General features: G+C 42.5%; 1 protein-coding gene across 1 annotated transcript in view; it reads right to left on the minus strand.

Annotated features, from left to right (window-relative positions):
- The window catches only part of phf19 (PHD finger protein 19), a 40,225-nt gene extending 16,346 nt beyond the window's left edge, over window positions 1–23,879 (minus strand). Inside the window, exons 1-9 of the mRNA XM_078549958.1 lie at window positions 23,693–23,879; window positions 19,687–19,891; window positions 18,829–18,910; window positions 16,219–16,314; window positions 12,555–12,655; window positions 9,435–9,583; window positions 7,891–7,986; window positions 5,288–5,356; window positions 1,651–1,774 (exon numbers count right to left, since the gene is read on the minus strand). Of these exons, the coding sequence (XP_078406084.1) occupies window positions 1,651–1,774; window positions 5,288–5,356; window positions 7,891–7,986; window positions 9,435–9,583; window positions 12,555–12,655; window positions 16,219–16,314; window positions 18,829–18,910; window positions 19,687–19,875 (906 nt within the window). The 5' untranslated portion in view covers window positions 19,876–19,891; window positions 23,693–23,879. The remainder of the gene's footprint in view (window positions 1–1,650; window positions 1,775–5,287; window positions 5,357–7,890; window positions 7,987–9,434; window positions 9,584–12,554; window positions 12,656–16,218; window positions 16,315–18,828; window positions 18,911–19,686; window positions 19,892–23,692) is intronic.
- Window positions 23,880–24,128: the final 249 nt, after the last annotated feature.

Genomic DNA, 24,128 nt, shown 5'->3' on the forward strand with positions numbered 1-24,128 from the left:
TACAACTGAGTGGCTTACTGGGTCGTTTCAGAGGGCATTTAAGAGTCAACCACATTGCTGTGGGTCTGGAGTCACATGTAGGCCAGACCAGGTAAGGACGACAGAATTCCTTCCCTAAAGGACATTAGTGAACCCGATGGGTTTTTACGACAATTGGCAATGGTTTCATGGTCATCATTAGACTCTTAATTCCAGATTTTGATTGAATTCAAATTTCACCTTGTTGCCTTTCACTGCATCTTCTTCAATGTATGTACATTCACTTTGCAGTATGGTGATCAGAACTGAACCCAATATGCCAATTGTGGTCTGACCATTGACACTAAAGCCTCTGAAGGTACATATCCTACTTCTCTGGCTATTCATACCAACATTATATTTGTTTTTAATATTTACATTATATTTATAATTGTTTCAGCGCCCGCTCTTACTTCCTCATTCCTGTCTCCTCCTTGTATTGATGCTATTTATTGTATTAATTGTAAGTTCAAAACCTGACAATTCAAAGTGATTTCTGTGCCAAATAATTAAAATTGTCCGATGTCTGATTTGAAAATTGTAACTAACCTAGCAAAGTGGGAGTTTAATGCAAAAGAAAATTATCAGTTAACTTGAATCAAATTCAATATATTTACAACGCTGATTTTTCACCAAATGTGCAATACATTTGTTTAGTGTTAAATTTAGTTTTCATTTGTCTCTCCTACTACATAAGTTTGAAGTCTTTAACTACACTCTCTGGGTGAATTTTTAGCTCAATCGAAACCCATCCACTTCCACTGGGCTTAAATCAGGCCTTCTATCCGCTATGGTACCTCCTACTTAATTTCAGGTTCAAAAATTAACAACCTTACAACTGATTTCAGTATCCCAAGACATTTATGTAGAGCACCCAGTTCAGTTTTACATCCTCATTTACCAGGTTTCATGGTATAAAAGCATTAGGAGGAGTTTTACCACACCCACAATCCCTCTGTCCCCATTCAGAGGAAACACAAAGTTAAAATTTTGGGAACCAGTCAGTTAGCCCCTTTCTCCGAACACCGCACCCCACCCCCCGCCAACTCCCACCCATAGTTAAAATCGGGCCGAGTGTCCAGAAGACAATTGGACATGAAGTCCCACTTAAAGGAGTTCCTCCTGGAACGAAGGGGGAATAACTGATGAAAAATGTCTTATGAATATCAATTTATGAGGATCTTTTTAAAATAAAGCAAATAAACCTTTATAACCATAAAACAAAAGAAGCACATTAACGCTCATTGTCTTTCTTTTCCAGTTACTAAAACCAAGCCATACATCCGACTGTATTTAAAACAGTCATGGCAATTATGAATTTTACACTGAACCCCAGCATTGGTTCATCCTTTTGAGTGCTAACTCTTCTGATTTTACAATGGCATTCAAAGGGTTAAGAGCCCGAGAAGCATTGGATTCAAATGACAGTAGCCGCCACCAGCGGCCATTCCTTAACACCTAACAAGCTGGCTTCAAATCAAACAACTTTCTAACTACTTTGCCAAATATTGCTCAAGACAAACCAGTTTTTAATATCGGACGAGCTCTTTGATGTGGAATTCTATTTGTATCTCTGTCAGAGCAGGGGTGCATTTAAACCATAACCAGCTCCACAGTAACACACGCACCTACCTTTCCAAGTTGGAGGCTTAGCCAGTTTTGATTAATAAATATTAATATTTCCTCTTCAAAATCAAAGTATTTCTTTTTCCCACAGACCCCTAAATTGTATAAAACGAGATGCACGACATCAACCCTGGAAACAAAGCAAAGGGACAGGGTTAAAAACAAAAAACTACTGCGGATGCTGGAAATCCAAAACAAAAACAGAATTACCTGGAAAAACTCAGCAGGTCTGGCAGCATCGGCGGAGAAGAAAAGAGTCGACGTTTCGAGTCCTCACGACCCTTCAACAGAACTCACGTTCTGTTGAAGGGTCATGAGGACTCGAAACGTCGACTCTTTTCTTCTCCGCCGATGCTGCCAGACCTGCTGAGTTTTTCCAAAGAGACAGAGTGTTCAATAAATGAACTCAGAGCTCCCAAAACGTGTATGACATTCACAAACAAAAAAATAGCTGGAAAAACTCAGCAGGTCTGACAGCATCTGCGGAGAGGAGCACCATCAACGTTTCGAATCCGGATGACTCTTCATCAGAAGTGTGTATAACGTTCACTGGCAGTGCTAGCCGGGAGTTATTAGGAATACGGAAGTGAGGCGTCCAAAACCACCCCCCCCCCAGCGTGTGACATCTGGTCACACTAGGCTTTCAGGACTGGATCCAGAGCCGCCGAAATCGTGTCCGAGTATCTGGTGTAGCACGTTTGGGGCGCAGTCACCAGCTCGGTACAAACCACAGCTTTTATGCTGATCTCCCTTTCGGTGCCAGCCACAACACTGCTTCTGTGAACATGTCGTTTTCAGGCCGCGTTGTGAGTCGGTGACCTGTCATTTTCCTAGAAAATGGACAGACGCGTGGAATATGATTCACAAAACGTTGGAAGATCCTGTCATTTCCCGTGCAGTTTGACATATACAGTCACCACAAACCAGTGTAGTCCAATACATTAAGGCACTCTCCACATGAAGCAAACTGGGAATCCGGATGTGGCTGATCGATTAGTCAATAGAAAATAAGTAATAGAAACCGTCATTGGACATGTGATCTCAAGATTCATTCACACGGTGTACGCACGTTTACTTTAACCCCTTTGTGCACTTGACGGTAAAATGGTTAAGACGAAGGTCAAAGTGAGTCTGTTTTGATATTTGTGTGTTTTATTTCCAATGTTACTGCTTTTAAATTATCTGCTAAAATGCTGTGTAACATTGGAGAAAACACCAGAACTCAGCAGCCCAGAAACACCAATAACATTGTCTAAAGAGGGGAGCAGTCATCATGCTCAGCTCGACCAATCATAGTAATTTCCATGAGGAAAGCAAGCCTGACCAATAGGAATAGGCCTCAACAGGACGTGGCAAAGTGCAAGCAACATACAACTGTGTTCTGCAGGGAGACCAAGGGTAGGTCTTGAGAGAGAGAGAGAGAGAGAGAGTGGGGGAGGGTCTGGAGGGAGACTTGGGAGAGCAGGGGAAGGGCTGGAGGGAGAATAGGAGATAGTCTGGAGTTTTGGAGGGAGACCAAGGATGGGTCTGGAGAGAGAGAGAGAGAGAAGTGTGGGTCTAGTGGGAGAGCAGGAGAGAGTTTAGACATCTTGGGGGAAGGTCTTGGACAAGAGGAGGGGAGGCTCGGGAGAGAGAGCAGGGAGGATCAGGTGGGAGGGGAGGCTCGGGAGAGAGAGCAGGGAGGATCAGGTGGGAGGGGAGGCTCGGGAGAGAGAGCAGGGAGGATCAGGTGGGAGGGGAGGCTCGGGAGAGAGAGCAGGGAGGATCAGGTGGGAGGGGAGGCTCGGGAGAGAGAGCAGGGAGGATCAGGTGGGAGGGGAGGCTCGGGAGAGAGAGCAGGGAGGATCAGGTGGGAGGGGAGGGCGGGGCGGGGTGCGCGGGGAGAGCGGGGCGGGGTGCGCGGGGAGAGCGGGGCGGGGTGCGCGGGGAGAGCGGGGCGGGGTGCGCGGGGAGAGCGGGGCGGGGTGCGCGGGGAGAGGTGCGCGGGGAGAGCGGGGCGGGGTGCGCGGGGAGAGCGGGGCGGGGTGCGCGGGGAGAGCGGGGCGGGGTGCGCGGGGAGAGCGGGGCGGGGTGCGCGGGGCGGGGTGCGCGGGGAGAGCGGGGCGGGGTGCGCGGGGAGAGCGGGGCGGGGTGCGCGGGGAGAGCGGGGCGGGGTCTGGAAATAGAGTCGGGGTGTCTGGTGCATCTCATTGTCCATGTCAACATTCTCAGCCATCTTTAGGGTGAAGTCAAAGTGCCATTTGGAGCAGCTAAATCCTAGCTGCACTGAAATGGGCTAGGGCCAAATCCAAACTTGAATTCCAAACTTTGCACTGAATGATGAAATATGTTTATGTAAATATACACCTGTAGTACATTTACATGTATTGTGTGTTAAGGCATGTAGCTAAAAAGCCACATCTATGGCTAGTCAACAATTTCTATAGGACAACACCCCCGGGGCTTGTACAGTGACCCCCCTATGTTCCATTATGATTTTCACAACAACAATCAGGATCAAGGTTCAAAAACTTAACCATAGGTGCGAAATTTGTAAAGCAGCTTTTTAATAACAGCTAAAGCCATAGCTTCAATGTAAGACTTGATAGGACGCATAGGGCGGTATTTTCTAGCCCCACCTGCTGCTGGGATCACCTAACAGCAGAACTTCTGTCCCTGCTCTGCAGGAGATTGCTGTTTCACTGTCAATTTGTGCTGAATGTCGTTTTGTAGTGGAGCTGAGCCTATTAGGCACCGGACTACGATTGACAAACTCATCAAACACAAGACTAGCAGAGAAAGAAAGCATTCACCCCAACTATATGGGCAGGAGTTCAAACACTAGTCCAAGGGGTGCCGTGCTAACCCATTGTAAAACTCAATCCCCCAAATATAAAAGCAAAGAACTGCGGATGCTGGAAATCCAAAACAAAAACAGAAACAGAAATACCTGGAAAAACTCAGCAGGTCTGGCAGCATCGGCGGAGAAGAGCACAGTTGACGTTTCAAGTCCTCATGACCCTTCAACAGAACTAAGTTCTGTTGAAGGGTCATGAGGACTCGAAACGTCAACTGTGCTCTTCTCCGCCGATGCTGCCAGACCTGCTGAGTTTTTCCAGGTATTTCTGTTTCTGTTTTTGTTTTCAATCCCCCCCACATAACGTCTTCCTAAAAATACTCAGCACTGAAAGCCAAGCATCTGTTTTCCATACAAATTAATCATACAATATTCATAAAAGCTAATTAAACGGGAAGAAGTGACAAAGTAAAAAACACTCAAGTTCCCTTGGTTGAACCTCAGATCGTATTAGTAATTCATTGTGTACAACCACAGCATGCCAATTGTCACCCATTGACAGCCCATTGCTTCTGATTTATGTTAATGAGTAATTCACACACACATCGTTTCAGCCTTCGCCACCACCGATCCCAATATAGCAACATGGTCTATGATTACAGCCACCTTGATACGCTTCAGCTGAGGATTATCTTTCAAATGTGATTGGGACCTGGCATGGGGTCAGTGCTGAGTTCATTCCAAGCGGCGGAAAACACAGCAAGGAATCTGAGCAACGCTGTAAAGGGGCAGACAACAGAACCTGCTGTGTGTGTTCAGAATCAAACTTTACGTATTTCAAAAAAATAAATCCTTTGCATCACTTACCATCTGAGGGGTAGGCGTTTGATATATTCGGGTCCTTTATTGCACACTGAGCAGACAAACAAATAAAATCTAAAAACAGGAGGACAGAAAGTACAGTCATTTCAATAAGGTACATGCAGTGAATGAGCATCTTGTTAATGGGGATGTACAGCTAAAGGAAACATTAGGGTGGAACTTGAAGACTTATGATGTGTAAGCAACACATGCCATTATTAATGTGCAAACTGGTCAGGAAGTCCAGGGGATTTGGTTGCAAATCTCTAGAATTGCTGGTTGATTTAATGCTGCTTCACCAATTGCTTCGCACAAAGGGTATCTCCCCCTTAGCTACCCTTTAGGTTTAAGAACTTTCTGAATTTTCATATCAACTGTCCATTAAACTTGCGGCAGGAAGTTAAGTCTAGTAAATAATAGCATAAGTATTCTTTTAACAAGGTGATGACAGTTAATGTAAAGTCAATGTACTTCTCTGGCCCAGAAAGCCATCAATTTAAACTGGTGAGTCTCATTCTTTCTGGTGGTGAATTACTGCTGGGAGATCTTAAAAATGTAAAGTTTTTGATTTTACGTTTTTTCCTTTGTCTCTTTTTTCACTCTTTTAATCTAATCTTTCTTTCCCTCTCTTTATTTCTCTCTCGTACCTGATTTGACTCTGATTCACTCTCCTTTTCAGTCATTCCTGTTTATTTCTCAATCCCTAAATCTCTTTGGTTAAGGATATAAGATTGCTGGTGCTAGTGTTCACTGAGGTCCCAGGTACTCTGGTTGCCATTACCATGCCATTTTCAGTTCCCACTTTCAACAAGTTACAGTGCAAAATAAATTTAACATAGAAACTAGGAGCAGGAGTAGGCCATTTGGCCCTTCGAGCCTGCTCCGCCATTCATTATGATCATGGCTGATCATTCAATTCAATAGCCTGCTCCCGCTTTCTCCCCATATCCTTTGGATCAAAGAACAATATCTAACTCCTTCTTGAAAACATACAATGTTTTGGCCTCAACTACTTTCTGCAGTAGCGAATTCCACAGGCTCACCACTCTCTGGGTGAAGAAATTTATCCTCATCTCAGTTGAGCTGAAGCGAGTAGGAATATTTCTAACTAACAGCACATGCCATGAGCTGCACTACCCCCCAGCGACATCTGGCCTAAAGTTTCAAGGATAGAGCAATTTCCAGTTCATGGACAGCAAAGCACCCGCCACAAACTGAGGCGCACTTAATAAAACAACGTGCAAAAAGTTCGACAAACATCCAAGTAGGGAAACCTCTGAGGTACGGGCTGGTGAGCTTCTTTATAAAACAGAAAACGGGACTTTTTTCCCCATTCCCCCACCCTGGTTACAGCTTAAAAAAAATTCTGTAAATTATAGTTAAAGGACAAGTGTGCCTTTTTAGGATTAAGTCAGCTCATGCCTGCAGAGGGCAAATAAATAAGCACCATCTGCTGTTTACTTTGGGAGGTCTTGTGGCACACCGGGTATTGCCCCTGCCTCTGAGCCAGGAGCTCTGGGTTCGAATCCCACCCTTGGACATAATGGGCCAAGGAAAGTGTGTTCATAATGCAGGCAAAAAGTTTGAGTGTCAATCTGCAAATTGTTCCAACACATGCCAATGGCGGGCAATAAGAGTGGGAGAGATTCCTGGATGGAAAGAATGTTGGGGCCTCTACCACCACTATCCATGGCTCCACACTATAACATGCCTGTAAAAAGTGCATGTTGCCACAGAAACTCAGATCCCTTGAGTGAATCATAACACACCATTACCACTGGTCACTTTATGTCACACTGAATATAAACAGATTCAGCAATAGCAGGGATGAATTATTCATTTTCCCCAGAGGATGATATAGGATCATGTTACAACTAACCTGCAACCTATTATCAAAATTCAGTGTGCAACCTATCCAGCTACATGTGGAATAAAGTGACCTTTCACAGACTGCCATCAGTGGGTAAATATAAATATAACGTACTCTACCAGTAATCCTCAAAGGCACTGATACTACCCAGGCAAAGGGGTTCCTCTAACCACTGTGTGATGTGGCAGCCCACTATATACAAAAGCTGCTGAGGAGACTACAATTGGGTTTGCCGTTTTAGATCTGGTGGTGGATGGATGTAGATGTACTGCTGGTCCCTCCCCTCCCCCAATCCCCCCAACATCAGGGCATGTCCTGGGATAATTCCACACTGCACTGTGAAGAGTCTTGTTCTAGCCACATTGGTGCTTCACAAAATGGGCGTGTCACTCCCCACTTTCATTAAATATGTATGAAATAAACATTTGGTCATTCAATTTTAAAAAAAAGTAACAACAAGAAAAGAGAGAGAAAAAAAAAGACACATTTGTGACTTTGAAGCAAATACGTACATGCCAATCTCACATGTGTTGCTGTCAGCACCAAAGGCAACTGGCAGATACGCGAAGAATACATCGCATTTGATGTGGGAATAGTGAAGTCATTTGCAAGTCTTATCAAATGCAGTATGGCAGTGAGTGAAAGAATGACACTCTTCTATCCCCCTTTCCCACCCCCGACCCCCACACAGTTTGTCGTCCATCGTTGGCATTAGGGAAATGACTGAATGTGAACAGACCTGTCTCCAAACATCATGGCCTCGCTCAGACACTGGGTGCAGGCTTCGTGAAACCACTGCTTACATCTGCAGCACTGAAGCATCTTCAGGTACCACCTGGTGGAGGAGGTAAGAGGAAGCAAGTTTACATCAGCGTGAAATACCAGCACGTTTACAAGGAAACAGGTCAGCACACTCTCACCTTTCCTGGCTGATACCCCACATGATCAGTTGTAAATAATTTCTAACAACAAAAGTAAACTGAAAACGAGACAGTAAGAATTCTGACGTTTTAAAATATGTTGTTCGGGCTTAAAGATCACATGACCCCTGTATGACATTTTGCTGGTATCGCCTGTTGAAAATTAATGACAGTGGGATTTTCAGGAATGTGTTGAGCACCCTTCCCTTCTCCCCCATCTGTCCCCTTGAAGATTCTTCCTTGGATATATTCCCAGCATCCCTCCAGTACCTCATCCAAGAGGCTACTCTTCATACATGAATCCAGGAGGTTGGTGTTGGCAGGCTCATTAACCATGAAAAGCATCATGGCCAAGGCATGTCTCACTGTCCCCTGAAGTCCACAAACTCTAGGAGATCTTTCTAGCAGCAGGCACGGGGGAAACAATCGGGAATGTGATCCCGACTGACTGTTCTTCTCTAAGCTAGGGCCAAATGCAGCACCTCGGTACCTGTCCCAACCAAAAGTAGGAACAAATCAGGGATCTTCTGGTCTTTGTTGTTCAGTGTCTTTGTCCATTAAGGGGGGTTTGCCGTACTAATGTATGCAGAACTGTCATGATTCACTAAATCTTTAACACAAATAGAGAATTGTTAAAGTGTCTAAGCACAATGCTAACATCCGCAAGGCCTTACTAGTCTGTCAATTTTCCACTGTAGAGAAGCAGAGTGCTGGAAACAAGGTGAAACTACATTTAATGGTCTTCCCTATCTAATCACCTTCATTACTGTGCACAAAGGTTCAGATTGGTAGTGATGGATGCAGGTAAAGGCTTTTGATTCCTCATGTGGTGAGCTCAAGATCCAAGTTGTATCTTTTTTTAAAATGCATCACTGGCAAGGCCAGCGTTTGTTGCCCATCCCTAATCGCCCTTGAACTGAGTGGCCTAATTTCGGAGAGTAGTTAAGAATCAGCCACATTACTGTGGGTCTGGAGTCACATGTAGACCAGGTAAGGCTGGTGGTGAACCAGATGAGTTTTTACGACAATCAATGATAGTTTTATGGCCACCACTACTGAGGCTAGCTTTATATTCCAAATTTATTAATTGAATTTAAATTCCAACAGCACTAGCCTGGGCCTCTGGATTACCAGTCCAGTGACATTACCACTACACCACTCAGTACTGGCTGCTCTGACTACTCAGTTAGTCAGTTGAGGAGGGTCAAAAGATCTGAGGTAAAATCTACCTGTGCTACTCTCTTCAGATGTCTCCTAGTGACTGGTCAAGGACTAGGATATGGCACCCAAGATGGTGGGAGAAAAGTCAAGAGAGGTTTGGGGTGAGTGGAATTTTTTTAAAACTCTATGCTGCAAATCTTACTCGCCAGGTCCTCCACAGTAACAGTAACACTGCTGTAGGTTAGTTCTATGCAGAGAATCCCAGTTAAGTTCATCCATACTGTAGGGCAAAACTCGTTTGACGATCTGCAAAGCTTTGGCAAGTGGTCCCTTTTTCAAAGCGCCTCCTTTCTGTGGTAAAGAGACAGAAAAACCAATCCAGTGTTAACTTAGCAGCATCACAATACCTCAGTGTTCATTACATCCTCCACTAGAACATCAACAGTCGCTCAGTATGAGTACAGTGAGCGTTGTATTTTCCTTGCTGCCTAAATCGAAAATCGATAATTACCAAACCAACCCAAGCTGCAGCATCTTTCTCCACGGCCTGTTATTCCCCAAACTGACCAGAAGGTGTCTAACCCTAGCTCATGGGCAGAATTTTTCACTCGGTGTGCGGGTCCACGCTCAACACGTACGAGTGTGAAATAGAGCGTCCCGACGTCATCGCGTACTCGTGCGATATTTCGGTTGGTGGGTGCGTGCGCGAGTTGGCTGTGCGCCCGCCAACAATTAACAGGCCTATTAAGGCTATTAACATATTAATCAACTGCGATTTTTCACTGCCCGTCCAACGTTTTTGAGGAAACCTCATCCAAGGGCGGGATGAGGTTTCCGATATTAATTTTTTTAAAAATAAAAATGTTTTGCACACAATTTTCATTTGATATATGTTCCGGTGACTGATTCTGATGCGTGGGCACTTTTTCCCGGTTTTTACAATCTTTATTTTTGGCATTTAAATTCTTCAGCTCCCTGAGAGAGCTCTCTGCCTTCCGGGAGCTTTCTGTGAGTGCTCCTCCCCGCCCGAGCTGACTTCAGCAATCGCCCTCCTCCCCACCCCCCCTACCTACCCTGGCAGCGCTGAGCCTTTCACGGTTGGCCAGCCGCTGATTGGCCAGCCAGTGTGAAATCGTGGTGGGGGGGGTGGGGGGGGGGTCTGTTCCCCGGGCACTCCCAGGCCCGTCGATCGCAAGTGCCCGCCAAACTAAAAGTCCTGCCCCATGTGTTCCCTCAATCTCAAAATTACCGGTGAATACAAGATGCTGGTAATCTCCTCTGCATCAGGCTCTCCACCACAAGGGCAGAAACAGCCTGGGGGTGAATCACCCCGTCTGAGAAGCGGGTTTCTGCATTTAGCTTTTTTTTTGTGGGGGGTGAATTTAGATTTTTTTTGCAACCTTTTAGCAATTTACCATTTGCAGCAAATCTGGTCTTTTATTGACCCTTTCCTTTTCACGCAGGTGGTGCATGGGTTAACTTTAAAGTTGCACACTTGAACCTGATTTGCAAATATGATATTTACTCCAAACAGCACCAAATCACAACTGAATGGATGGAGAACCAATCAGTGAATGAAATATTTTTTTAAAAAACCAAGCATGAAGAAAGAGGGATAGCAATTAGACTGTATTTGAACTCAGGATATATCTGACAGCAATGAAATCCTAACAGAACTCAGATCATGCCTATTCACAGCAATTAAACTTTGTGGGATGGACAAACATCTTAGCGGCAGAATGATAGATGTGCATGACATGGTACAACAGGTTGTCCTTTTAAGACAGCGTATCCTATAATTATCTGTGAGCAATTCCATGGGGGAATTGTTAGTCAGTGAAAAAAAACTAAATATTAGAGCAAAATTGTGTTAAGACTTGAAATTCTAAGTACTAGGATCACTCTGTACAACTATGAAGGAGCTGGCATGAAACAGGGTGCAGAGTCAATGGTGGAGAGTTAAGGATTGTGTTTTGGAGGTGAACATTCAGATTTTGTTCTGATGATTCTTCCTACTGGAAATAAAGATTACACTAAGAACCATCAATAATTGTTTTTCAGAGTTCAAAGACACAGGACATTCTCCTGCCCAACATCTCCCCTCATCCAAATGGTACTAAAGAAAAGTCATTCATCTCATTTGCTGTTTGTGGGACCTTGCTCTGCACTCATTGCCTGCCCCATCTTCCTCAATAACAACAGTGACTCTGACGCTTCAAGAGTAATTGATTGGCCTGAATATTGTCGGCGTGCGGAGGCGGGAATGACACGCCGACACACAAAATGATGTTGGGCGTGTGTCAAGACGCCATTGTGCGTCATTTAGATCTTTCGTTCGGTGGGTGTGTGCCGGAGGTGGCCTATTATCAAAGGCCTATTAAGGCCATTAGGGAAGTAATTTAGATAATTAACAGCGCTGCCCGTCTAACCTTAAGGTTGGCGGGGGGCAGGCGAAGAGCCCAAGCAGCCTTCACGTTTTTCCGGGAACCTCATCCACGGGCGGGATGAGGTTTCCTGAAGGTTTTATAAGGTAATTAATTAATTTTTGCACAATTCATAAACATGTCCCAGCTCATGTGACACTGTCACATGAGGGGACATGTCTAAATAATTTTTAACTTTATCATTTATAAACTTTTATTATGTACTTAATCTCCTTGAGGCAGCTCCACGCCTCAGGGAGATTCACAGGTCCCAACTCACCCTCCTCCCCCTGCCCGCACAGGTAGCGCTGAGCGTTACTGGCCCTGCCCACATAAAATGGCGGCGCACAGTCAATTGCGGGCAGCGGTCGGCTCTGCGCCCGCTGCTCCCGTCCAACCCGCTCAACACAGGGAAGTTTTTGGCCATTGGTTTGGAAATGCCTTGGGACATCCTCAGGATGTGACATCCTCAGGCACAATTCGGATTCCTCGGTGAGGGGCTACGAAATGCACATCATCAGCTCCATGTCCTGTTATTATCTCTGCAAGGTTGAGAAATCCATTACTCATGCACTGAGGGTCATGGAAAACCACCTGGGGCGCATGCACGATAACGCGTGGCTAACAACTTTACTTCTTACTGACCTCTCCTCATGTCCCACATTAGTTTTCTTGAGTTTTGTAAATTAACACCAGTTGTTTTAAACCCTTCCCTGAATCCTAAATATTAACCAGGTCTTCATAATTACTCTTCCTTCAGAATGATATAGAATTATTTATCACCTGTTAGACAATCTGAATAATCTTATAAACATGCACTTGTAGTCTTAGTAACATAGAGACAGCATTGCCTTAAGATGGCCAAACACATAAGTTACTTAAGCCAGAACTACTCTTACCCTGACAGCCAAAGCAAATATACACTGCCGACAAAACCATGGTGAAGTGGATGCATTTGTTGTGCTATCTACTTTGGGATTATGGCATTGCTGATGGTAACCTAAAGAGAAACAGAGTTTTAATATTCAAATTGAATGTATGCTACATTTGACAGCAAGAGACAAATGATCTGCATTCCGGTAGCCCAAATAAAAGTGCAGTTGCAGCAAGTAAACAAGCTTCATCAAAACATTGGGAGACAAATGGGAACATTTGTGAATTTTGTGCTCATCAAGATGAAGTGTATTTGTGTTGGGAATGAAATACTTTCCATTTCGTGTACCCAGCGTCAACACCGAGCACTCCCAGTTCAGAAAAGGAATTGTTGGCTGTAAAGTAAAGCTCGCTTCAACAAGGTACCTCATCCTCAGCCCCAGAAGAACTCCCCTTCCTGTATCAGTGTAATGTTTTCCATTTTGTATCCCAGCAACATGAGATTACTGATCTAGTCCTGATTAGTGCTGAATTAGGAGCAGATTTGAGCTGTGGACTCATTGTTCACAGTGCCCCAACTCATTTCACATACGACCTTGACAATCAGCTTCCTAATCTAGTAACTTTCAATTTAGAACAGCTCCTTTGGAGATAAAGCATTAACCTCCTTCAATCTAAAGATTTCTTCCTCCCCTTGAGTAATACATTGGATAGCTAGTGTGCTCCAAAATTACTGTCTCCAATTTACTAGTAAATTTAGAAATACTATATGAACTTATGCAACATAATTAATAGGGTAAAATAATACGCTTTCCTAAACAGCTTTTAGTCTTCTTTAATAATCTTCAGCAGATAAGATTAGTCTATCATCTCCATATAAATCAGGACATCTGACATAAACGTTAGGAACGTTCAGTTAGCTCACCTCAACAGTTAAAGCGTTCTTTCAATATACAAGATAACAAGACTGTCAATAGAGTGTCAAGGATAGCTACTGGAGAGACTAGAGAAGCTGGTATTGTTCACCTTCTAACCAAGAAGGTTAAGGGGAGGTTTAATAGAGGTGTTCAAAATTACAATGGATTTTTGCAGGGTGATTGGGGAGAAATTGTTTCCAATGGCAGGCAGGTCGATAACCAGATGGACAGATAGGAGAGACAGATTCAAGGTAATTGGTCAAAGAGCCAGAGGGGAAGGGAGGAAACATTGGTTTATGATTTGAAATGTACTGCCTGAGAGGGTGGTGGAAACAGATTCAATAGAACCGTCTAAAAGTAAATTGGATAAATCCTTGCAAAGGAAACATTTCCAGGGCTATGGGAAAAGAGCTGAGGAATGGGACTAATTGGGTAGCTTTCCCCCAAGAGACCTCATAAATACAATAGGACAATGGTCTCCTTCTGCGCTGTATGAGTCTACGATTGGTTATGATACGCACTGGTATGGATTGTTAGTTTGTCCAATTCTGCACACTCTGAGTTTCTACTCTTGGTCCAGCTGCATTTGGCAGTCACTAAGAAAGGGCTAGTTTCCAGAAGGAGTACAGAGAGAGAGAGAGAGAGAGAGAGAGAGAGAGAGACAGACAGACAGACAGAGAATAGTAGATAGTCAGAAGCTTTTTCCCAGGGTGGAAGAGTCAATTACTAGGGGACATAGATTTAAGGTGAGAGGAAAAAACTATAGAGGAGATGTGCAGGGCAAGTTTTTTTACGCAGAGGGTAGTGAGTGTCTGGAATTCGCTGCCAGAGGAGGTGGTGGAAGAAGGTATGATAGTGGTGTTTAAGAGGCAGCTTGACAAATACATGAATAGGATGGGAATAGAGGGATACGGAAGTGCAAAATGTTTTAGTTGACGGGCAATATGATTGGCGCAGGCTTGGAGGGCCGAAGGGCCTGTTCCTGTGCTGTACTTTTCTTTGTTCTTTCTTTGTTCTTTGTAAAAAAGGAACATTGTACATAGATACATAGAGCTACACCCTCCAATATGGACTTAAACAGGAGAAGAAAATTGCATAAAATAAAAGGACATGAAAGGACTATAGTTGATATTAAATAAATTCTTATGGGTTCAAATGATATGATATACTAAGAATTTCCAATCTGTTTTAAACTTCCTTATGTCATATGATTTGCATTTGAACGGAAACATTTTACAAAATTAATACTTTTTGCTCTGGCACTGCTCATTGTACAACATATGAGCCCACAGTTTGTAACGAGTAAATTTCAGGAACTAAAATTTCAGTACGATGAACAGTTTTGTGATAGCAATAATGAAGCATTGTTTCCCACAGTTGGAAAATGGGCCACATGAGGACATAGAGTGAAGAGGGAAATTCAGATGAACTTTTTCCACACAGTGAGTTATTAGAAAATGGAAAACTGTACCAAGAATGGTTATTGAACAAACTGTAACATTGCGGAAAAGAGAATTAGGTAACTATTTAAAAAAGGAAAAACATAAAAAACACAGGGAAAGAGCAGAACAGAGTGAGTAGCTGGGTTTGAATGACTAGCACAGCCAGAAAGGGTTGGATGTCCTCCTGAAATGTAATTCCTATGATTCAGTGACACAATGGTATCTCTCAAATACACAAAATGCTAGGCTGCACTATAGGGATGTTTTATACAGAGTCCTCGTTAATGCTGGAACCAATGTCAACTAGGGTGCAACAAACCTCAGGGGCTGCATTTATAGGAAAGGGGTCTTAATCACGCCATTTACAGGTGAAGCACAAAGCACAACAGAGAGCCAACATTATTGCTGAAGTGATATATTCACTGTCTTGCAGCTTGCTATTACAAATAAGTAATAAATTGATCACATTCTTTTCTACATCAAAATGTATACATTAGAAAATAATGTCAAACAGGTGGCGATTTGCCATTCGTCACACAGCAAGGGATAATTATAATTCCAAACAGGCTTGGAGTCTACCTAGAACCTTACAGCAACCAATCATCAACTAATGTCATTTCAACAGTGGTAGATCATGAAACATCCAAAATGTTAGACTGAGATGAATACTATATATCATTTATTAATCAACTTATGTTTTCTCTGGGCCTGTTTCTCAGATCGCTGGATGATGTACCTTAAAAGCTAGTACAAAAGCAGATGTTGAAAATCTAAAATAAAAACAAAAACTGCTGGAGATACTCAGCAGGTCAGACAGCATAGAGTTGGAGAAAAAATAGAGTTAACATTTCAGGTCCAGATGACCTTTCATCAAAACATTAACTCTATTTCTCTCCACAGATGCTGCCTGACCTGCTGAGTATCTCCAGCAGTTTTGTTTATATCACCTCAGTAGCTAGCCAATCACAAAGATAGATTCGCTTCAGTTTCATTCCTCTCAATTGCATTGTAACTTCCTTGGCAATGCATGGCATGGAGGGTTGCAGGGGTTCAGGTGTCACGCCTCTTTCTCAGCCCAAATTGCCTGCTCTGAACGCCTGCTAATATTGCTCTAGGAGATTCACAAAAAATGGCATCGGTTGGCATCCTCCAAATTGTCTTCTCTCTCACTCGGGAAACCCCCGACACTGCTCATGAAGTTCTGGGTGAGATAGAAATTTCATTCTGTGGAGAGCAGGTTGCCGTTGTAACATTGCTTCCAATCACTTTTCAGACATATCTTTAGTTGGCCTTGAGCATTCTCAAAGGGGATTATTAACAGAGCCTCTTACCTAGTCCGCACTTGCCACAAATCAAAATTTCATTAGGTGCTGTAGACGTTGTCTCCGAGCAGATGTTACACCTCGGCTCTTCTCCAGGAACACCAGCTGTTCAAAGAAAAAGCTTTTAATGCGGAAATCTTGGACAAAGAATCAAGTATTAGAGAAAATAGAAAAACAAACAGGAGTGAAATAATGTTGATTTAGTTCAAGGGCTACAGCTTTCAAATGACTTCAATTCCCCAGAAAAGGGAGGGGGAAAATTCAGCTAGGACTTCTGCCCCTGATTGCAACACAGGTAGGACAGATCTTCACTTTGTGTGATATTGCAAAATTGAATCAGCAGACTGTTATACATCTCTCCCGAGGTTTATCTCTATTAAAGTCAACAATCAATAAAAATTGAGAGTTGCAAAATGGGCTGCCGACTCATTATCACCTGTTTTACACCAGAGCACCAAATCAACATCTACCCCACTGACCGCTGTCAGATAGCACTTGTGTGTGAATTTCAGGCGAGGATGTGGATTGGCTCAGCAGGGACGCATCCTCATGTTCAAACAGCCCATTGACACTCACTCTCTATGTTCAAATTTGGAGTGGTCACTTGGGAGAAGTAGTGGAGAGCTATCGTTATCAATGGAACTGTACGCCCTAGCAAGAATCACTGCCTTCAGGAAAGGGCAAAAACAAAGGAAGAACTTTATTTGCAAACCACACGGTCACTAATTACAGCTTAAATATATCAGAAAAGCACTTGAACTGAATAACAATCCTTATTATCATTTCATTTTGATGAGGGGAATTCTTGTTTAAAACATATTCCAGATTCCCAGAGGCATAATGCATAAATGCACAGTCCATTGTATCAGATCACATCAGAACGCTAGAATTGGAGTCCCTAAATTAAGGGGGGGCGGGGGTTGCGGTTAGCTAGACAGCTAGTGTGTGGATCAGATTAATGCCAATTGTTTGGGGTCTGATCCCTGTTACGCCTGAGGTGGACCGGGGACCTGTCTCCTCACCTTGTCCACAGTAAAAGGTCGGGGCACTTTCCTGTGGCTCAACAAATAATCACCAAGGATCAGCCTTCAGAAAGAGAACTCAAGAAGAGGAAACAAAGGAGGGAAAAAAGACAAGGGTCCCCAGTCCTGACTGCTATCAATGAACTCTGACAGGAAAATTCACGTGAGTGGATGTGAGGGCAAGTAACATAAGGAGCACACATGCAACAACCTTCACATTTGAACAGGTTATCTACACTCTAACCTTCGTCATGAGGTTATGCCCCTTTGTTTTTGAAAATATGATTTTTCAACTTTCAACTGACTGGAAAATTTGCCATTTGAACTGAGACAGAACAAACTGCTTAAAAATGCAAAGCTACATTCCAAAGTGAAGGTGAGAAACAAACACGTCACCCTCAGGGGAGTGTGAAGAGAGAGACATTTCCTAAGATCCAGACACCCATCAAAACTCATAGCTGTCTAAGGAAGGGGCATTAAAAATGCAAAATACTGGATATTGAAATGATGGCTGCCACAGGCAATCCCAGCCAAAACCTCTTGGAAATACAGAATGGGTGAACTATTTAAAGTCAAGGCTGCCCTGCCACTTGAGAGAGATTGCAGGTGATACAAGCGGTGTCAAGAAATTCTTCAGCAGAGGAAACAGGCTGAAGGCTGCTCTCTCTCCCTCCGTCTCTTTTGGAATAAGGGTGTTGACAAGTTCGAGAAGCCAACTCTACCAGAAACCTACCAGCAAAATGAGATCTCGTCATAATTGCAACATCTTCTACATCTGACCACATCCAAGAAACCAGCTAATCCAAATCGGCTGCAGCGTTTAAAATCTATGCCACCAGGACTATCAAGGGACACTTAATCATGTATTTGACGACCCTTTTTACATTAGACTCTAACTCCCCTGTGTCTGTGTGTAGGTCTGAATAATTGCGTGAGAGCCAAATGCTTGACATCCCATTTTTATTATTTTTCTTGGGCTTAGCAGCTGATAAATTTGCTCTTTCTTCGCCTCAAGAAAACCTTGTTTGGTTGGCTCTTTATTGCTCACAGCTTAAATAGTTAAGTACATTCTGATTTGGAAAAGGCATATCCTCATGAAAAAGAAACTTAAACCTTTGTTGTGATCAACCGAGGAGGTTGCATAGAGGGGAGCCAGATCACCCCTTCTCACCAGGTCGTAACAGCTTGCACTCGGAGAATGGCCTCTGGCACCTGTAATACTGTACCTTAAGGTCGGGGTGGGGAGGAACTGTAATGTAATCAAACAAAATACGATCCAGGTCCTCTTTACTTTTCTCATTTATTTTTAAATAAAAGTGTTAGATATAGTACTAACATCAGTGAGGGGCTGGAACCTCCTAGTCCCTCACGCCGATGGGGTCTTCTGGTTCTGCCAACGAGAACAGAGATTTCAATGGCTCGCTTGCCCCGCCCCGGAGGAACGCACTTGGGGTGGGGGGGGGGGCAGGGGAGGCTGAAAAATTCCAGCCAATGAATCGATTATTGTGAAAAGTCAGCAGATTGACCTTTCAAAATGGCGGAATGATCCTGTAATGATAATGTAGCTGTCCATAATAGTACTAAATATTGTACTCACCATGTTGTATATCTTTCCAAAGAATCCAAAATTCGGAATTATCTTCAAAGACTAAAAGACAATTACGTTTATGCTTGTTCACCTGAAAAGTTTCAACAAAACCAATTCATTAGCTCGGTTCCAAATGCATGATTAATATTTGAGCAATAATTAATGACACAGATCTTATCCTAATCACAATGCGTTCTATTAAAAATATTATTTTCATTACTTTCTCCACCATTTTTTCTTAAAGACTCATTGTACCATCAGTACATCAGTAAATCAGTGGAAAATACACTTACAGCAGAGACTAGGAAAAACAATCTTTACTCAACGAATATTAAATGTTTGGAATGATCTCTCAAACAAGGTAACCAGATTTGAAAAAATAGTTATTCAAAATACAGTTCGAGACCATGATGAGGGAGTGGATTTATTGCAGGGATGAACTCTGTAGAACTGATTGGCTTTTTCTCAACACTGGGTTTCTTTTCCCTTGTCTAATGTAATTACACAGTCCATAACATTGGGCCAGGAGCTACAAAGTGAGTTTGTCAATCGGGAAACTAGGGTTTGACTCTCAAGCCCAACTTCAGTTCACACGCAAGTTTCTCCTGGTGTTGTTGGGTTGGGGGGGGAGAAATTGGGTTGGGGATGGTCACATTCTTTCCTGCATTGGCCAAGTGTACCTGTTGGCGAACCGGTTAAGGAGTTTACAGAGATTCACACAATCTGGGTCCTCATGCCCTCACAGCCCGAGAAGGCAGTAGGGGACAAAAACAAAACAGCAGTACAGTCATAAATGTAGAAATATATGTCGAGGCATTTTACAGAACACAGCATTTTTTAAACTGTTTTAGTCAGAAATGTCCATGCCTTCTTGATTTTTCCCAGGTAGACCAACCCATCTGTCCATCTGGATAAGACATACTGCCCCTCTGTAAATGCACAAGGCTGTTCCGTATGCACTGTTCCATTTTGCAGAGACTTATTAGAAATCTTCTGGATGCATTTGGAGATGGCACCAACATCTCTCCGTTGTGGTTCCAATGCGCTTTTCTCCATCAGCACCTCCTGCTGCCTAAAATCAAAATAAGAAAAATCACATACTGATAACAATATAAGGTCAGCCACTGACAATTTCTGCTACACTCAAATGCACTGAGTTACTGCCCATCATCTCTGGAGACCCTAGATCACTGCCAGAAGTTTAATTCAAAGTAACTACAAATAGAACTCACAGCAGAGTTTATTAATACGACATAGAAATTACCACACAGAAGATAGACCAGTCAGCCCAACTTGTTTATGCTCCACACAAGCCCTCTCATGCTCCACTTATCCTCTACCCCAATTAGTTTCTTACCTTTCAAGGAATAAGTGGCCTCCTCATTCCTCCCACCAAAATGAACTACCTCAAATTTGTGCTGTTCAAATCTGGCCTCTCGAGAAATCCCATTTTATTTGCTCCACCACAGGTTGTTGCACCTTCAGTTGCCTGGGCCCTAAGCTCTGGAATTCCCTCTAAACTTCTATGCCTCTCTACTTCGCTTTCTTCCTTTAAGGCACACCTTAAAACCTACCTCTTTGGCCAGCCATCCGCCTTAATAACTCCTTATGTGGCTCATCATCATATTTTGTTTTACAGTGCCTCTGTGAAGCGCTTTGGGATGTTGTATTATGTTAAAGACCCTATATAAATACAAGTTATTATTGTTGAAGTCAAAAAAGGTTGGTTAAGCATGATCTTGATTTTAGAAATGCGTGCATTTTTAAATTATATTCTCTGCCCCTAGAAGTTGTTGCCTGATCTAACTAACTTTTATGTCCCTGGAGCTCAGTTTTAAAGTTTTCTCATCCTGGTTTTCAAAGCCATCTATGGCCTCACTGCCTCCCTATCTCTGGAACCAGCTCCAGTTCTACAACCCTCTGAGATCTCTGCATCCCTCCAATTCTAACCTTGTGCACATCCCGATTTCAATTTCTACATCACTGGCAGCTATGCCTTCGGGTGCCTAGATCCTAAGCTCCGGAATTCACTCCCTAAACCTCTCTGTCTCTCTATCCTTCTTTCACGCCTACCTTTGACCAAGCCGTCGGTCACCTGTCCTAATACCTTGTATGGCTCGATGTCAAATTTTGTCTGACTACGCTCCTCCAAAGTGGGCTGAGATGGCACTATATAAATGCAAGTTGTTGTTATAATTTTTTTTTTTTGCAGATAAGAATTTTATTTGTTGCTTGCTTTTGAGCTATTTTTTTTTTCTATTTAACTTTTATATATAGATACTAGTGCCTCAGCTTTCTCCTCTACTTCCTTTCAGTATTGTGAGTGCGATCCATCTGGATCTGGGGTCTTGTCCTCCTCACCTTTGGCTAGGTTGTTTAGCATTTCTTTCCTTTCTTTCTTAACTAATGTTATATATTCCTCTTCAATACTTTCACACTCCTCATTTCCTCTTTAGTGGCCTCTTCCGAGAAAACTGTGGCAAAGTATCTGTTGCCATTTCTGAGACTTGAGAGTTTATCTTGGTCATATCCACATCTTAACTCTCCTTTTGTTACTGATATGCCTAGTTATGTGTATTTTACATTGCTGCATTAGCTGATAACTTTTTGACAAATCTATACATAAAATAGTAAATCTGAATGACATTTTATGGATTTCAGTCAATTTTTACATGATGTATCAGCTCAAATCGACTGTTAGCATCCTTGTCTCTGTGTCAGAAAGTTGCAGGCTAAAGCCCCACAAGGTGTACTTGCCTAATTGAAGCTAGCACACCAATGCAACATTGGGAGAAGTAATGTTGATAAAGATGGTGTCCTTCAAAAGAGACAAATAAGCTTCTATCTGATGGTTCAGTATGCATCGTTGTTTGAAAATGAGCAGGAAGTTCTCCTAATATCCTGACCAACATTCCCCCTTCAATTAAAACCAGATTTACATCCACTCTCTAAAACATATTACATCTGTAAAGTGCTTTGAAACGTTTCAATAATGTGATAAGATACTTTATAAATGTAAGTCTTTATTTGATACCTCTGTTCCTTTCCTTCTAAAGTCTTAACTTTAAATGTATCCATGTAAGAGGTTGAACAATAATAAAACAATGTAAATTATTGCATATTTTCAGATGGATTTCAAAATCATTGAATAAAAGAGCATTAAAAAGTGAGTTAGAAACAAGATAATGCAAAAACTGCACTGATGTATTTCCACTTCAAATAAAACATTCAACCTATAAATATTATTTGTGTATTGAAACGAGCCAAGATTTAAATTACCTCCAAGATGCAGGCAATTTACCTGCTCAATTAAACCTGGAAAATAAAGTAGTTTAGATCATCCATCGTCTATTTGACATCAGTCCCAGTAAATTCTGCAGCTCCAATTAAAATAGAACAGGCTCACTGGAATGGGTACTGGTATGTAACTTTTCTACAATTTTAATTCAACAGTACAGTTCCTTTAATATCCTGTCCATCACTTCCCTGTTACCTGCTGAATTTATTTGTCTGTTTTTGTTACTTTTTACGTTTGCACATTTTTAACCTGATTACTTAGTCTATATATGAACTTTTCAATGTAAGTCACATTGCAATTCAGCCTTCGGGCTGTGTTTCTCAATGTATTTCTCAAAACAAATACCATTATTATCCACTTTTTTTTTGACTAAATCTTCCTGCATATTGAGGAGCTGAGGAACTAGAATGTCACACTTATGTACCAGGAATATGATTCACTGGTTTGGGGTCTAAATGGATTTTCAGGACAATGTCACCATGGCCCTAGACTTTGAAATTCCCAGGCTACATAATGTTTCAGCCATTAAGATGGTTACAGTGGATCCTGACATTCAGTAACCTATTTGTCCTCCGCTTATGATATTCTGAACCCCTAACGCTAACAAATCTGTTTTATTAATTATTTGATTTTCTTAAATATATTTACTATTGTAATGCACATCCCAATGTGGACAGAATTTATCATCCCAAATTTTATTATTAGTCACAGTACTCAAAGTGCAGAAACAACAGTACCCCAGTGAGTTATTTAAGCATCAATTATACTGAAAGAACTCCTAGGTTGTTCTTCAACTGAGCAACTCCGCATCCACACAAGGTTTATGAAAGTACCAAACCACATTAGCAACAGAACTCTTTATCAAGGTGCTGTTAGTATTGTCATCAGGAGGGAGGACATGAAGGCTTTAGAGAGGGTACAGAAAAAATTTAGGAGAATGATTCCAAGGATGAATGACTTCAGTTACATAGGTCAGAGAAGCTGGAGTTGTTCTTTCTAGAGAGAACAGGAGGCTGAAAGGAGATTTGATAGAGGTGTTTAAAATCATGAGGGGTCTGAACAGAGTCGCTCGGGAGAAACTGTTTCCATTAGCAGAAGTGTTGAGGACCAGTGGACACGGATTTAAGGTGATTGGTAAAAGAATCAAAGGCAAAATGAGAAAATATGTTTTACACAGTGAGCGTTCAGAATCTATAATGCACTGTCTGAGAGGGTAATGGAGGCAGAGTCAATTGTGGCTTTCGAAAGGGAATTGGATAAGTACCTGAAGAGAAAAAACAACTACAGGACTATGGGGAAAGGGTGGGGGAAGTGGGACCAGCTAAGTATCTCTTGCAGAGAGTAAGCACTGATTTGCCAGGCTGAATGGCCTCCTTCTGTGCTGAAATCATTGTGATTTAACAGACACTTTAACTATGTGAGGGTTTACTTAGATCCTTAAAATAACTAGTTTTCAAATTTTCCAAAGAATGTGCATTTTAAGTAACAATTTAATACTCAGACAAAAGATTTTGAATTAAATAAACTGACGCTCTCTTTCATATTTTACTGCCAATGTTTGGGTACAGTACTTACGCAATTGGGTTAACTCGTTGTGTCTTAACGTCTTTGCTGACCACTTAACTTGCTGAAAGTTTCACTTCACCTGGTGGAGCGAAGTTCAGCAATAATAAAGCTAATGTCAATCAAGGTGAGTGAGCCTGTCATGCTGTATGAACTTTTACTGAATGTCTCCATACCAGGCACTTCCTTAGAATGTCAAAGCGCGCCAAAAGAGACCCGCCCCCTTGGATCCCCTAGCCAATCAGTTCCCGCAAAGCGCGGCGCTGGCTCCGCCCCCCAGCGCGATTCTGATTGGCCCAAAGTTTGTAGCGGCTGCTGTAGCGCTTCTGAGTGGCGCGTCTCAGCGTCAATCAACCTCAGGTCGGTGATTTTTTTTGGAGTTGCTCTGTGCAACTGACATTGACAGGAACGCCGTTACTTTCTCTTTGCAATTTTATTTCACAGCAAA

The sequence above is a fragment of the Cetorhinus maximus genome, chromosome 10, assembly GCF_964194155.1.
Source record: "Cetorhinus maximus chromosome 10, sCetMax3.hap1.1, whole genome shotgun sequence".
NCBI classification, from domain to species: Eukaryota; Metazoa; Chordata; class Chondrichthyes; order Lamniformes; family Cetorhinidae; genus Cetorhinus; species Cetorhinus maximus.